This window comes from Glycine soja, chromosome 2 (assembly GCF_004193775.1).
Source record: "Glycine soja cultivar W05 chromosome 2, ASM419377v2, whole genome shotgun sequence".
NCBI lineage: Eukaryota > Viridiplantae > Streptophyta > Magnoliopsida > Fabales > Fabaceae > Glycine > Glycine soja.
Window position 1 is genome coordinate 2,249,943 of NC_041003.1, and position 16,056 is coordinate 2,265,998.

The 16,056-nt window shown below is 31.2% G+C and overlaps 2 protein-coding genes across 3 annotated transcripts; both read left to right on the forward strand.

The window, feature by feature from the left end:
- Window positions 1–2,576: 2,576 nt before the first annotated feature.
- Window positions 2,577–6,408, forward strand: LOC114379481 (transcription factor BHLH089-like). The gene is made up of 6 exons (XM_028338155.1): window positions 2,577–3,055; window positions 3,344–3,529; window positions 4,400–4,465; window positions 4,719–4,787; window positions 4,876–4,947; window positions 5,873–6,408. Exons 1-6 carry the CDS (start codon window positions 2,810–2,812, stop codon window positions 5,999–6,001), a joined length of 768 nt encoding a protein of 255 aa, XP_028193956.1. The 5' UTR covers window positions 2,577–2,809; the 3' UTR covers window positions 6,002–6,408.
- A 4,492-nt stretch (window positions 6,409–10,900) lies between these two features.
- Window positions 10,901–14,407, forward strand: LOC114379489 (transcription factor BHLH094-like). 2 transcript variants are annotated; one of them, XM_028338164.1, is made up of 6 exons: window positions 10,903–11,358; window positions 11,672–11,860; window positions 12,516–12,581; window positions 12,833–12,901; window positions 12,971–13,042; window positions 13,883–14,407. In XM_028338164.1, the coding sequence occupies exons 1-6, from the start codon at window positions 11,101–11,103 to the stop codon at window positions 14,009–14,011; spliced, it is 783 nt and encodes a 260-aa protein (XP_028193965.1). In that variant the 5' UTR covers window positions 10,903–11,100; the 3' UTR covers window positions 14,012–14,407. The 2 variants fall into 2 exon arrangements, with proteins under 2 accessions (XP_028193973.1, XP_028193965.1); XM_028338172.1 differs by lacking the exon at window positions 12,833–12,901 and having other exon boundaries at window positions 10,901–11,358.
- The last annotated feature ends 1,649 nt before the right edge of the window (window positions 14,408–16,056 follow it).

Here is a 16,056-nt window from a genome sequence, read left to right on the forward strand (position 1 = left end):
TTTTTTGATTCATTTGAATGTAGGAAAAAAAATAATAGAAAATAATTATATGATAAAAAAAATTAAAAATACTTATTTAATTAGAAAAGAAAAGTTAGAATTAAAAGATATTTTTGTTAACTGATTTTATATTTTTCTAATGTAATAATATATATTTAGAACACATATAGAGAGATAAATTTGTTATTTGTTTTTCAATAAAGTTTACTTTTCTCTTACTTTCTGCCTATGAGAAATATGGGAGAAAATTATGTGAATTTTACCATAACGATATTTCTTTTACAGTTTTACTGTATATATCAACTTCATTTTTTTATTGTGCATGTTAAACTCCACCCATTATTATATATGCTTCTGCTCAAATCAAAAGCTCATAATAACTATTACTCCCAAACTTCCTTGGATATTATAGACTTATAGTGTCGTCGGCTAAGGCCTCATCTTAAAACTCAAGTGCATGAATCATCATAACTTTAAAAGTGTCTGAACTTTGAAACACAACTTTTTGTTCTCACCTAAAAAAAAAATCATTCCTGGTTTCGTTTCCTCTACCAAGTTTAAGTGCAATCAAACCAACATAATAATGTTCAGACTCTGGAGCAGAGCAATATTAATTATTAATTGAATAATATTTACATTAATTAATCTTATTAGATGCTCTTCATCACGTGCTCATGTCTAATCGGGTCACCGCACCTGCACAGCATATTATTTACTATCTCCACTTAAAGTCCTTAACCAAACGCGCTTACGTAACGTCACTGCTTTTTACTTTTTATATAAAAGAATACACAAAACTTGGCAATATAAATATAAAAGGGATCCGAAGGAAAAACAATTCTTTAGAATTCAGTTTATAATTTTAATTTATTAAACAATAAAGTTGAAAATCATCATAGTATAATAATACGATAACCTACTTATCTGTTTTAATGATGAAACTGTGATTTAATCATTTATCCCTTAAACTAAGTTATTATAAGGAGTCCAAACTTTTTGTTTTCATTTACCTATTTCCCCTCTCATAACTTGCATGACAATTGTCAATTATGAGATGGGACCATCAATTATTTATAGAAAAGGGGGACATCCAGGGTGCAATACACTTCAAAGAATTAATTCGATGACCCCCAACCCCAGAAAACAAAACGGATCAGCGTAAGTGGACAAGTTTAGTGTCAATATCAAACGAGGTCCATACTGGACTAGTTAAACGGTGCTTCAAATACGCATCCAAATCATAAATAAATTAAAATATATGTATGCATGTTAATCTAGTGTCATCATCATACTTAATATAATCCTAAGTGTCATTGTTCAAATACTTAAGCATAGTACCACGAATGGTCTCTCGTGCACGTCCACGAATCTAAACAACGATCAAGTACTTTATTTCAAAACCTTTTTCATATATCATATGTTAATTATAATAATAATAATCAACTAAAGTTTTGAAACCCCACAAGACATGGTGCGCGTTTATTAATAGTCACTGTGGAATACATATATCAACTTGTAGTGATTGTTTTAATTTATCTAAGGTCTTGTTTGGTATGATTCTTTGTTTTAAGTTTTGAAAATTGTAATAACTAAAAGTAGTTTTCAGTTTTATAATTTTTAGTTTCAAAGTTGTGTGGGTTTTAGACTTTTACTTTCTAAAATTTGAAATCAAATGGTAAATTTAAATTCATCAATAAATAATTTTCTTCTTGGTTCAAGCTTCTTTGGTGATGGTAAGAGAGAATGATCATGTAATAACCATCACCATAATGAAGTTATAATGATAGAAAAAAATAGTAGTACAAATGGTGATAATAAGGATGATACTAGTTTAAATTACAACAATTTTAATAGTGGTGAAATCAACAATAATATTGATCATTATTACAAGAATAATAGTGGTTATCATGATAATGATTGTCAAGTGAGAGTAATGATACGGGTAATGATTGTGATGATGAAAATTATTTTTATTGTGTCAATGTAAAACCTAATTGTAATGGTGAAGAAGATATTGAATCATAGTTATAAGGATGATGACTCTCACAAAGACAATGACAATTTTGGTTATTAATAGATAATGATGACAAATATTAGTTGAAACATTAATGATATCAGTGATAATTACAATAATGATATCATTATTGTCATGAATCTCTTAAAATAAATTGATGATAATTTAATGATTTAGTTATACAAGTACATAATATTAAAATTATTTTTGTTTTATCTTAAAATCTTAGTTATAAATAATTTTATTTCACTTAAACACATTTTATTTTAAAATTTGTATTAAAAAATTAAACACTAAAAAGGATACAACCACCTCAAGTAGACTCTTAGAATTCTCATGTTAAAGTACTTGTTTGAAGTAAAGAAGAATTAAATTTGATAAAATTAATTTCATAATGCTAATATTTAATAAAAAATGCATATAAATTAATAGTAGTATCAATTACCAATCTTACAATAGAACATGTGTACATCAATTATCCAATAAAAAAAGACTTATAGATTTTAAATGGGTTAAAAACTTAAAATACATTAGATGAGTGATATAAAAGGAAGAAAAGAAAAAAGAGGAGTGACTTGGTTTTTGGGAGTCCCGAGGTGGGTGTCTCTAAAACAGTGAGAAATTGACAGTAATGGTGGACAGACAAATACAGATACTACTATTCTTATTCTACTACTAGTTTCCAACGAAAGGAGATCACTATCCAAACCATTCTCACTTTCTCCCTTCAATGCCACTCTTCTTCCTTTCTCTTTGAGAGACTGCACACAAATTTCTACTGTTTCCAGAGCGACAATGGATCCGGCGGCCATGATGAACGCCGCCGCCAACACGGCGTCATATCACCTGTCAGAGATCTGGCACTTCCCGCCTCCCAACGCGCCAGACGCGCTGGGCCTCAGGAGGGCCCACTTCGCCCCGGGTCCGACCCGACATGCCGTCCCGGGTCGCGACCTGGCTAGCATCGCCCCCAAGAAGCGCCGCCAAGCCGAGGAGGAGGAGGTGGAATCCACTAGGGGCGCTTCCACCACCAATGCCGTGGTACCTCACTCAATGATCTCCAATTAAATAAATAAAAAATATATAAACAGAATTGGTTTCAAATTTCAATATAGAGAATGGATCTGTTTTTTTTTTTGTTACAACTAGTATTTGTTTATGTTTAACGTTAAATATGAATTTAGTTCTCGTAAGTTCGCGTTTATCAAATTATAGACCTTGTAAGTTTAAAGGATCGAAATTAAAAAGGCGCGAACTAAACTTATATTTAAGTAATTTATTTCGTGTTAAGGATGAAAGTTTTGGTTTTGGGATTTGTGGTGTGTGCAGGATGAGGGTTGTGGTGATGGAAAACGGGTTAAGACGAGTGAGAGTGGGAAAGGTGAAGGAGAAAGCTGTTCAGGAAAGCCTGCGAAGCAAAGCGGTAAGCCACCTTCGGAGCCTCCAAAGCAAGACTACATTCATGTCAGAGCTAGAAGAGGTCAAGCTACTGATAGCCACAGTCTTGCAGAAAGAGTCAGTATTAATTCCTACTTCCTTGGAACCTCCTCCTACCCCCCTCCCCCCTCCTGTTTAATTTGTTTTTCATAGTTTTTGGTTTTTTATATTGCAATACAATTATAAAAAGTCGTATACCATTTTGATGGTTTTTATGATAATTATCTTAATTTTTTTATATTAGTAGAGGATGAAAACTAAACTCTTGCAAGAGTAAATAGTTTATCCACAATCGTGTAAATGAATTTACATTATGATTCAATTACATTATTTATAATAAATTTATTAATTTTTATAATAATTATATTAAAAGTCATACCAAGGATAATTTTTTTATTGACGATAATTGTTTACATAGATTACGGATAAAAATTAAACTCTTATTACAATAAACTTTATCATATGTGACAATCATGACTATTCATGATTAAATGATGATATAAAACGATATTATACGGGACAAATCAACTCAATTCTTTTTTTAAAAAACCCAAATAGGGAGAATTATATTATCAATTAATAGAAATCATCTTTATTTTAGTTTGACTTTTAAAGAAATACTAGTATACAAGTCTACTAATTTAACGTACATGAGAATATGCGATTGTGCATTTTAATTCAATTATTTTTTAAAACAAAAACCGGGAGAAAACTATATAATTAAGGGTGATGGTTGGGGTAGGCGTTATAGGAGTACCGAGAATTTACTTCACTGCGGAATATCATGTGTCATGTGGAATTTCTGTTACCTGAAAAGGTTGGTTTAGAAAATAATGAAATTGTTATGCTGATTGTGTCTTTTGGGGGGAATTTAAGGAAATATTGAATTTTTGGGTCTTTGCTAATAGAGTTATTGACTTAGTTTTGTGATGGAATGGTGTTGGACAGGCTAGACGGGAGAAGATCAGTGAAAGGATGAAAATTCTTCAGGATTTAGTCCCGGGTTGTAATAAGGTATGGTTTTACTGCCTGTTGCTCTCAGTACTTTTGTATTACTAAAAATGAAAATAAAGTGTAAAAGATGAAAAAAAGAAATGTTACTTGTCAGATGAAAAGAAAAAGAATCATTTAGGGATAATTGTGTATGTAGTATGTATATCTCTGGTAAGATGACCCAATTTATAACATATCTGAAAATTGTTCCTCACGGTTTGTGCTATGCTGTGTCTTCTAAGAAATATAAATTGAGGTATTTTCTTTGGTTCAGGTTATTGGGAAAGCATTGGTCCTTGATGAGATAATTAATTATATCCAATCACTTCAGCGGCAAGTAGAGGTGTGAATTTTGTTGGTATTTCGTTGGAAAATTTATATGTACGCTTTGTAGTTTTTTTCAGCCTTATAATTTTACTTTTATGTCTCAGTTTTTGTCAATGAAGCTTGAAGCAGTAAATTCAAGAATTGCCCCCGGAATCGAAGTGTTTCCTCCGAAAGATGTAAGTATTAAGCAGCATCCTTATATTGAACTTCATTTAATGTTGAATAACTTGAAAGCCGGTTTTATCCCCTTTATTTTAAACTTTGTCTTCTGGTGGGTTGTGTTTATAACGGCTCCTGTTATATTGCGAGGATATCTGTTTGGGTAGAAACTTCTTTCGTCTGTTTGAGTAGAAGCTTCTTTTACGCATTCTTTTTCTGTCAAGCTAGACCTTTTCAAGTGTAAAAGGTTTTCTTTTCTTAAAATTCATTATAATTTATACTTGCTGAGGTGTCATGTCTTCTCATTTGATCAAACAAACACTGAATAGTAAGCCTGCTATGCATACATGGGATTTATTGTTTTATTTATTTGCACGTTTATTAATTAAAATCTCAAGATTTGATCTTTAACTGAGCTAAATGATGTGTGATTTATGTAAGTGACCTCACTAAGTAGGATAAGATTATTGTTGATATTGTTGTTAATTGGGCACTTTGCAAATTCTTGGTGGAATCTTCAATTGTTCCCTTCCCCAAATAAATTAGATACTTCTTGGTGCTTTTCAGGATTGGATAGTTAAAGTATACGAGAAAAATGGCCACTGATATTGTATAATAATTTTACATTGTCATCCAATCATAAATCATCATTTATGATAAGTTTGTGATTTGTAATTGAATGACAGTGTAAAATTCAGGGTATTACCATTAAATTCAAAGTATACGTATGATACTTAAAGTAAATAATTTTGATAGTAGATGGTAACAGCAGGTAGGAAAATGGTTCTGTGTAAATAAAAGGGTAAATAAATTAGAAGTGTGTAGAAACCTGCCCTGAAACTAAAATCTGGGGCCAAAAGATTCAGAATTATTGCTGTAGTTCAGTTTTTCATCCTTGTGGCAAAATCTTCATTCTTATGAGACATAAACTTGCTGTTCCAGTTTGATCAGCAAACATTCGATACAACTGGCATGCCATTCGCTTCTCAAGCTACAAGAGACTATAGCCGAGGCTCATCACCGGAGTGGTTACATATGCAGGTTGGAGATGGTTTTGAAAGAGCAACGTAGTCTTTGAAATCACATCACCTGACAATAAATGCATATAGGATCTTTAATCTCTCTATCAGAGCTCCCATAAATCATATACTCAAGGTGTTGTTGCTAAGTCCTATAGACACCTCATTCTTGTTTTCTACAAGAGAGGCATGGAGCTGTTATTTGTTTCCACGGGATCACTTCAGTTAGTACGCAAGTAACAACATTTGTTAGTGTGTTGGAAAATGGATTCATTTACCCAATATGTAGTTTAGTATGCTGATACTCTTCATAACCTTTAAAATGATTGTTATTATTCTTGTAAAAGAATGCTGCTTGTCCTGAATACATAAAGGCTTACATGTTGTGTAATAGTGTCAACATTGTTGTTTGTATGTGAAGCTATGTTGAATAAATTAAGCCCATGTGATTTTGTTAAATTCTTTAGTGTTTAGTCCATTTGAGCGCATACAAAGAACTCAATAGCTTACTGTTTACGAATGATATCTTTATTTATTGACTGCCAAATAGTACAATTTAGGGTTGAATGTAGACACTATTGATTATTTCATGGAACTTTCAGCTCACAGCAGACAAAATTTAGGTACAATATCTAAAATGCTTTTTTATACTCTTTTTTTCTCTATCAAAATTGAAATTTTATCTTGATAATTCTGTAGAATAATGGTCAGCATAAAGTCTTAATTTGTTCTCTTGAAATCAATATCATATTAATGAATGACAAAAATTTAAGATGGATTTGGTAGTAAGGAAAACAATGTGAAAAATAGAGTAGATAGAAATAAGGAAAAGAAAAATAAAATAAATTTCGTTTGGATGCAAAAAAAAAAGTCAGCTTTTATTAAAGAGTACGAAAGTTGTTAAAAAATGATCATAAGTTATAAATTTTCAAATTAAAAAAATAATTTACTAACACTTAGTTATTATTGCCGTGGGGATGAATATATAGGATTAAAGCCTTATGGCTATCAAAATATCAGACTATAGTCTTTTCAGATCATTGAATATAGTCTGATATTTGAACACATCACTGAGTTGCACTGATTGAAAATGTAATCCTAGTAGCTCCAGAAAACAGTCTTTTCAGATCAATACTCAGATGAATTAGAATTGCATCATTGGGACAAGAACATAATAATTACATCTAACTAAGCCATGTGGCAATCTCCAAATATTCGTGTCCCAAGGGTGCCTGAATTCATCTGAATAAATACATAAACCATTTATAATCAAGAAAATCAAATAAAATATGTACCCCAAGAAAATTCTACTTCTACTTCATATGCAATCTATCAGAAAACTGAGAAGATATGCAAGTAACACTCAATTGGTGTGGCCAAAGATCATAGATCTCAAAGAATAGGAGATAATCAAATAAAACGAAAGTTATTACCACCACTATGGTTTACACAGTTTATTTGTATGTAAGTTGTTTGTCCTTTTGCTTGATCATTTTGGAGAAACTTCCCACTTCAATGCTTAATATAGATGGTGCCTAGCTATAAATTTTTCGAGGTAAGTACTTCAAATCTGTGAAACTTTTCAACTATTGGACTGTTAGAATCTTTAATTGGAATAAATGATAAATGACAAGGGCAGTAGTACCAAGATCAAAAATGAGAAAAACTTCATGATGTGAAAAAAGACACAAAATATAGTAACCAATTAAACTGATCTTATTAGTCATATATCGTCACTAGCCGCCAGAGATTATTATTACCATATGATGAAAATTAACACATGGGGGACTTCATGGTCAAATTTCTCGTACAACTTATGCATTTTTCACATGTGCTGAAACTGGTTAAGTACACGAGTATAATTTATGGGGTGTTATCTAAAGCAAGAAATAAGGTAACTTTCTGGCCATTATCTATGCCTAACCGAATTTGATATCAGTTATGGCAAAGGTGTTTGGCGAGGTGGTGGAGTTGGTGATGGCAACTACCGTTTCTACAATTGGACCAGATGAAAGTGTAACACATAAATGAAAGGGAGGGTTCGAAAGGAAGATAGATTAGAAACGTGTCTTTAAGTTGAGCATAGGTTTATAATTGGGAGAGGATGATTCAGATGTTGACTTAGAAGTATGTTCTGTCCTTTTCATTGTTGCTATAGAGCTAGGTACTCTTTCATTTGACATTGCGATGCCATTTATTTTTTCTTTTTATAGTAATATATAGAGGATTCTCTCTAGTGCATTTGAATCAATTTTCTTTTTCCTTTTCAAATTTTTTCCACCAATGTGCCAGCTTTTTTAATCAGTTTTTTCTTTCAAACTGATGCACTTTTAAACAGGTTAAAATTGTGCATGAAAAATTGTAGTTACTCTACTTTAAAAAAAATGACATTGTAATTTCACACGTAAAACTTTAGTTGATACAATGGTGTATCAGGCTACGTGGATCATTGGGTTGAAGTCATTCTCAGAAATAAAGTAATTAATAGGAGTACTTACAAAAAAAATTGTTAGTCTATAGAAGGCTAGCTGAGTCGACCTGCACATTCAAGCTTCTCTATCTCGAGCTCCCAACGAATCAAAAAGAATAAAAAGAGAAATTAAGGCTTGTTTGTGTTTGTGTTTGTGGTGATTATTCAGTAATAAGGAAGATAAAAATTACAGAATTTCAAGGTGTATGCATACATTAACCTCATCAATTTTTGTATAAATTGGATATAAAAGGGAGTTTTGACAGTGAGGGGAAGAGTTTTTTTTTAGAAGAGAGGGGAAGAGTCAAGAGGCCATTTTTATGAACAGGCTTGCCTTTTGGGTTCCTACTACAAAGAAATCATAATAATGCTTCAAAGAAAGTAAAATAATTACTACGTACGCGATAATGGAGTTCGTATCGAACTCAGCTAGTATTTGTTTTAAGAAAAAAGTAAAAGAATAATGGATAATATAACAGTTTTAATCGAGTCGTGAATTACAATTAAAGACAATGATGGATATATAACTGCACCTCCCCGGATGAGTATAACTTGTACTGTTAATTAGTAGACGAATAAATACATGAGAAATGGTTTCTTATTAATAGATTTCACAGATCAAGATTATAAAAAAAAATTAACAATTAATACATCTTAAATCTTAAAGTTAGAAAAAGAATACTCATTTATTTCTTAATACAAAGAACCAGAGAGAGTAATATATATATATATATATATTAAATCAATATATATTAATATATATTATGTACAATAATATATATACTAATGTATTTTATATCATTAAGTTCTTATAATTGATTTTGAATTAATTTCATATAATTTTCGTTTTTGTATGAAATAAACATATATAAAATAATTATAATTTAAATCAAATAGAACTATCGAGCTTAATCAAATTGTTTGTAAGTTTGTATTGAACTCAAGTCAAGTAATTTCTTATCAAGTCACGGCAAGATGAGTTCAATTTGACTCATTTTCTATTCTAACATAAAGTCACAACTTAGTAGTAAATTCTCCAACGCCTCGATCCCAGTTTTGTATTCTCTATTTCTTTTTCATTTATTTTCAATTTGTTTTAGAAATATCTCATTTTTTGTAATGCTTATGTGTGTTTAGGTTTTAAAATTTCTTTTAAATGCTATTTTAAAATGGTCAGGGTATCTTTTATGATTCGTTTGAATGTGAAGAATAATAAATGAAAAATAGAAGTAGAAAATAATTTTATCATAAAAAGAAATTAAAAATTACTTATTTAAATAGAAATGAAAGTTAAATTAATATATATATATATATATATATATATAATGATTTTTTTATATATTTCTAATGTAACACTATATATTTAGAATATATAGATAAGCTTTTTATTTGTTAATTGTTATTTCTAATAAAGTTTACTTCTCTCTTATTTTCTGCCTATGAGAAATATGTGAGAAAATTATGTGAATTTTATCATATGATCTCGTTTTACTATATATCAATATCATATATTGTTTTATTGTGTATGTTAAATTTCACCAAGAAGCACACCCAATCTTCTCTCCAATAGTCCAGTGGCACAAACCGCAAGCTGGTTTCTTCAAATGGCAACTTTTCATTCATCTAAAGGATTGACAAATTGGGGCTTTATTTTCTGTGATGATACTGTTGCTCTGGTCACTGTTAAATCCATTTGGTCTCCCCAAAGATCGTCAGTTCTGGAGAGTGAGGCTTTTAGTTTGCTCCAAGTTCTTCCATGGCCATTTCATTTAGATATGAGTCACATGTAATCTTTGAGACACACAATAAACTCTCCAATAATGCATGTGATATCTCAAAAGTGTTGCTATCAATCCAAATTTCAGGTCAAGTTTATTAAGAGACAACCTAATATAACTGCTCATAGCTTAACTTAGGCAACTATTGCTTATTCTAGTCCTGTCTGATTTAATTATTCTTCCCATTGTATTTTGGAAGTTATGATATAAACTAATTTCCGTAAAAAATTAAAAAAAAAACTCCACCCATAATTATATAGTATGCTTCTGCTCAAATCAAAAGCTCATAATTTTTTTTTGAAAGGCTAAATCACAATCAAAAGCTCATAATAACTATTACTCCACCCATGATATTATAGTGTCGTCGGCTAAGGCCTCATCTTAAAACTCAAGTGTATATGAATCATCATAACTTTAAAAGTACACAACTTTTTGTTCTCACCTAAAAAAAAAAATCATTCCTGGTTTCGTTTCCTCTACCAAGTTTAAGTGCAATCAAACCAACATAATAATGTTTTCAGACTTTGGAGCAGAGCAATATTAATTATTAATTGAATAATATTTATATTAATTAATCTTTAATCTTATTAGATGCTCTTCATCACGTGCTCATGTCTAATTGGGTCACCACACCTGCACAGCATATTACTATCTCCACTTAAAGTCCTTAACCAAACGCGCTTACGTAACGTCACTGCTTTTTACATAAAAAAAACTCTAAAATAGTGACATGAGAGTAATGGTGGACAGAGAAATACTACTACTCTTAGACAGTACACTAGCCTCTGCGCACAACCCTCCACTCTCCAAGGAGATTACAATCCATTCTTTCTTTCTCCCTTCTTCCATTCTCTTTCTCATTCAGAGACTGCACACAAATTTCTATTATTCCGAGAACGACAAATGGATCCGGCGGCGATAATGAACGGCGCTGCCAACACGACGTCGTTTCACCTGTCAGAGATCTGGCAGTTCCCGCCTCCCAACTCGCCAGATGCACTGGGGCTCAGGAGGCCCCACTTCGCCCACGGCAGCTTTGCGGACTTTGCCCCGGGTCCGACCCGAGACGCTGACCCGGCCAGCATTGCCCACAAGAAGCCCCGCCACGCTGCCGGGGAGGAGGAGGAATCCGCTAAGGGCGCCTCCACCACCAATGCCGTGGTACCTCACTCAATTAACAAATAGAGAATGGATCTGCTTGTTTTTTTAGATATTAAATAAAAGTATTTGCTTATGATTGAAGTTAAATATGAATTTAGTCCTCCTACGTTTTTTCAATTTTAATCTTATAAGTTTAAATGATCGAAATTAAAAAAGCGCAAACTTAGGGGGATTAAATTCGTATTCAAGTCATTTGTTTATGCTGGAATTGAAAGTTTTGGTGTTGTGATTTTTTTTTAACGACGAATCTTAGTTATTAAGACAAATGTTAATTGTTATTTTTTTTGTGTTGGAATTTGTGTGGTGTGTGCAGGATGAGGGTGGTGGTGGTGATGGAAAACGGATTAAGGCGAGTGAGAGTGGGGAAGGTGGAAGAGAAAACAGTTCAGGAAAGCCTGCGGAGCAAAGTGGTAAGCCACCTTCGGAGCCTCCAAAGCAAGACTACATTCATGTCAGAGCTAGAAGAGGTCAAGCTACTGATAGCCACAGTCTTGCAGAAAGAGTCAGTGATTTAACCAATTCATAAATCATTTTAGGCATCATTTTTTTTTCGTTATACAATCACAAACAGTCATATACCAATTTATGGATTTATATAATAATTACTTTAAAAAAGTCATAAAATATTTTATATTAACAAAGAAAGAAATTAAACTCTTACTAGAGTAAGTTCTTTATCGATTAGTAGTTTAAAAGAATTTTATATTATCATTCAATTATAAATCATAATTTTTTGTTGACAATATAATGTTTTTTACATTGATTATGAATAGAAATTAAATTCTTATTTCAATAAATTTATGATACATGACAATCATGATTAGTTGTGATTAATGACGGTATAAAATGTCATTACAGTATCAGGACAATTCAACTCAATTCCTTTTTTTAAAACAAAATATGGAGAATTATATTATTAATTAATTGAAAGCATCTTTAGTTTAGTTTGACTTTTAAAGAAAATACTTCACCGCGGAATATCATGTGTCTTGTGGAATTTCTGATTTTCTGTTACCTGAAAAGGTTGGTTTAGAAAATAATGAAACTGTTATGCTGATTGTGTCTTTTTGGGGAATTTAAGGAAATATTGTATTAATTAGATTTGACTTAGTTTAAGAGTTATTGACTTAGTTTTGTGATGGAATGTTGTTGGACAGGCTAGACGGGAAAAGATCAGTGAGAGGATGAAAACTCTTCAGGATTTAGTCCCGGGTTGTAATAAGGTATGGTTTCACTCCCTGTTGAGTTTTGTCTCTGTTCTCACTACATTTGCATTACTAAAAAAGAAAATAAAGTGTAAAAGATGAAAAAGAAATGTTACTTGTTAAATGAAAAGAACAAAGCCATCTGTGGATGTATGTACGTCTCTGTTAAGATGACCCTATTCATAATAAGTTTGAAAATTGTTCCTCATGGGTGATGTTATACTGTGTTTTCAAGGAAATCATAAATCGAGGTACTTTTTTTGATTCAGGTTATTGGGAAAGCATTGGTCCTTGATGAGATAATTAATTATATCCAATCGCTTCAGCGTCAAGCAGAGGTGTGAATTGTGTTGTTATATGAAGCTTTTTGTTTTTTTGAGCCATGTAATTTTACCTTTTTGTCACAGTTTTTGTCAATGAAGCTTGAAGCAGTAAATTCAAGAATGGAGTCCGGAATTGAAGTGTTTCCTCCAAAAGATGTAAGTATTAAGCAGCATCTTTGTATTGAACTGTAGTTAATCTAAATAACTAGAAATCTGGTTTAATCCCACTTAAATTAAACTGTCTTTTGGTGGGTGATTAGTTTAAACTGCTCCTGTTATATTGTGACGATGTCTATTTGGGTAGAAACTTATTTTTTCTGTTTGAGTAGAAGCTTCTTATATACATTCTATTTGTTTCAAGCTTGACCTTTTCAAGTGTAAAGGGGTTTTATCTTCTTAAAATTCATTATATATATTTTAGTATAAAGCAAGAAAAGATATTTAATTTGCTTTGTTTTATACTTGTCGAGGTGTTATATCTTCTTCTCTTTTGATAAAACAAGCACTGAATGATAAACCCGCTATGCATACATTGGATTGATTGTTTTATTTATTTGCACATGTTTATTAATTAAAATCTTAGAAGATTTGGTCTTTAACTGGGTTTAATGACATTGTTGATCTATGCATAGTTGACCTCATCTAGTAGGATAAGATTATTGTTGTTAATTTGGCACTTTGCAAATATTTGGTGGAATCTTCAATTGCTCCCTTCCCCAAATAAATGAGATATACTTCTTGGTGCTTTTCAGGATTGGATAGTTTAGGGATATATGATACTTGAAGTAAATAAATTTGATAGTAAATGGTACTATGATAGCAACGGGTAGGAAACACTGTTCTATGTAATAAAAGGGTAAATAAATTAAAAGTGAGTAGCAACCTGCATTGAAACTAAAATCTGGGGCCAAAAGACTCAGAATTATTGCTGTAGTTCAGTTTTACATCCTTGTGGCAAAATCTTCATTCTTATGAGACATAAACTTGCTGTTCCAGTTTGATCAGCAAACTTTCGATACAACTGACATGCCATTCGCTTCTCAAGCTACAAGAGAGTATAGCCGAGGTTCATCATCCGAATGGTTACATATGCAGGTTGGAGGTGGTTTTGAAAGAGCTACGTAGTCTTTGAAATCCCATCACCTGATAATAAATGCATATAGGATGATTAATCTCTCCATCAGAGCTCCCATAAATCATATACTCAAGGTGTTGTTGCTAAGTCCTATAGACACCTCATTCCTGTTTTCTAAAAGAGAGGCATGGAGCTGTTATTTATTTCCACAAGATCACTTCAGTTAGTACTCAAGCAACACCATTTGTTAGTGTGTTGGAAAATGAATTCATTTACCTAATATGTAGTTTAGTATGCTGATACTCTTCATATAACCTTTGAAACGATTGTTATTATTCTTGTAAAAGAATGCTGCTTGTCGTGAATGCATAAAGGTTTACATATTGTGTAATAGTGTTAAACATTGTTGTTTATCTGTGAAGCTATGTTAGAATAAATTAAGCCCATGTGATTTTGTTAGACTTTATTCTTTAGTCCCTTTGAGCGCATACAAAGAACTTAATAGCTTATCGTTTACGAATGATTCTTTATTTATTGACTGCCAAATAAAATTTAGGGTTGAATGGGGACACTGTTGATTATTTTATGGAACTTTCAGCTCACTGGAGACAAATTTTAGGTACAATATCTAAAATGTTTTTTATACTTTTTTTCTTGTCAAAATTGGAATTTTATCTTTGTATTTCTGTAGAATAATGGCCAGCATAAAGTTTTGTTCTCTTGAAATCCATATCATACTAATGAGTGGCAAAATTAAGATGGATTTGGTTGTAAGGAAAAACAATGTGAAAAATAAAGTAGATAGAAATGAGGAAAAGAAAAATACAGTAAATTTTGTTTCGATGCAACAAAAAAATCAGCTTTTATGAAAGGGCATGAAAACAGTTGAAAAGTAATCATAAGCTATAAATTTTCAAACTCACAATAATTTAATTTTTTAGATTTTTTTCTTATTCTAAATTTCAGTTGTGTTCCCAAACATCTAAATTATTTTTTGCAAAAAACTTTTTCCAAATTTAAGTTAAGACTCTCAAACATCTAGCTTTTCATGGAAACAACTTAATGGACTAAAAACAACTTAAATGAAATTTAGTTTTCCAAACATGTTATACAATTGATTATGAGTCCAACTTAGTGTGTATTTGATATCATGTTGTAGAATTGATTTTAAATTTTGAATTGATATATATTTTTACATATTTGATTTTCTAAAAAAAGAATTTATAATTGATTCTGAGTTGAAACTTTTCATAGATTTTATATTGAATCTAAAATTTTATATTAAATTTTATTTTTAATTTGATTTTATAATAAAATCATTCAAACATAAATTACGTAACTTTAAAACTAATTTTAATCAAAATCAATTTTATAAAATCCATTGCATTCAAAATCAATTTTATCAAGGTTTCTAACACTTCCATTTTTTAATATTTTCAGCCAATTTTTATCCTATCAGACAGCGTTAATTCCTGCATAACTGTGCTGTTTTAATTCAAAACTATTTTGGTCTGTCAGTTTGAATACAGTTTACGCATAAGATGGGATTTCGTCCATTTGGTGGCGGAACACAATGTGCAGCTGTCACGATTTTTCACACGTCAACCAGAGACACTGTTAGGCAATAGGAAGAGATTTTAAAAACACTTAGGACAATCTGATTCTGAATCTAGAAACTAATTTTTAAAAAATCTTGTGATAAATCCAAGCGATGAAAGTCCAACTTTCCCGATATATACATGCACACGTCACATCTACTTTAAATGTTAGAAATGATGAACAAAATGATTCATCTAAAGCAAAACTGACAGACCTTAAAGTCATATAATTTCGCATTTCATGCACGCACATGATGGCATGACACGAAGAGTGAAACAAAAGATGTAGTAAGTCACTGCCAAAAGCTGTGTTCTTAAAGTTTAGAATCGTTAGCTGGGTTTACTCTCAGAGAAGTATGATGTGGATATCACATGCCAAAATGGTTTTATATAAGATTTGGTTTTTAATTATTAAAAATAATTAAGTAACTCATAAGATTCAGTTTTATAAAAAATAAAGTGACATAACTGATGAAAGTTACGTACTTTATATTTAT

What these genes read in the sequence shown, in the direction of transcription:
- LOC114379481 (XM_028338155.1), top strand. Translation starts at nt 2,810, where the DNA reads ATGGATCCGGCGGCCATGATGAACGCCGCCGCCAACACGGCGTCATAT. An exon ending in TAGTCCCGGGTTGTAATAAG is followed by an intron (nt 4,466 to 4,718) that starts GTATGGTTTTAC and finishes TCTTTGGTTCAG; the next exon opens with GTTATTGGGAAAGCATTGGT. An exon ending in CACTTCAGCGGCAAGTAGAG is followed by an intron (nt 4,788 to 4,875) that starts GTGTGAATTTTG and finishes TTTATGTCTCAG; the next exon opens with TTTTTGTCAATGAAGCTTGA.
- LOC114379489 (XM_028338164.1), top strand. Translation starts at nt 11,101, where the DNA reads ATGGATCCGGCGGCGATAATGAACGGCGCTGCCAACACGACGTCGTTT. An exon ending in GCCACAGTCTTGCAGAAAGA is followed by an intron (nt 11,861 to 12,515) that starts GTCAGTGATTTA and finishes GTTGTTGGACAG; the next exon opens with GCTAGACGGGAAAAGATCAG. An exon ending in TAGTCCCGGGTTGTAATAAG is followed by an intron (nt 12,582 to 12,832) that starts GTATGGTTTCAC and finishes TTTTTGATTCAG; the next exon opens with GTTATTGGGAAAGCATTGGT.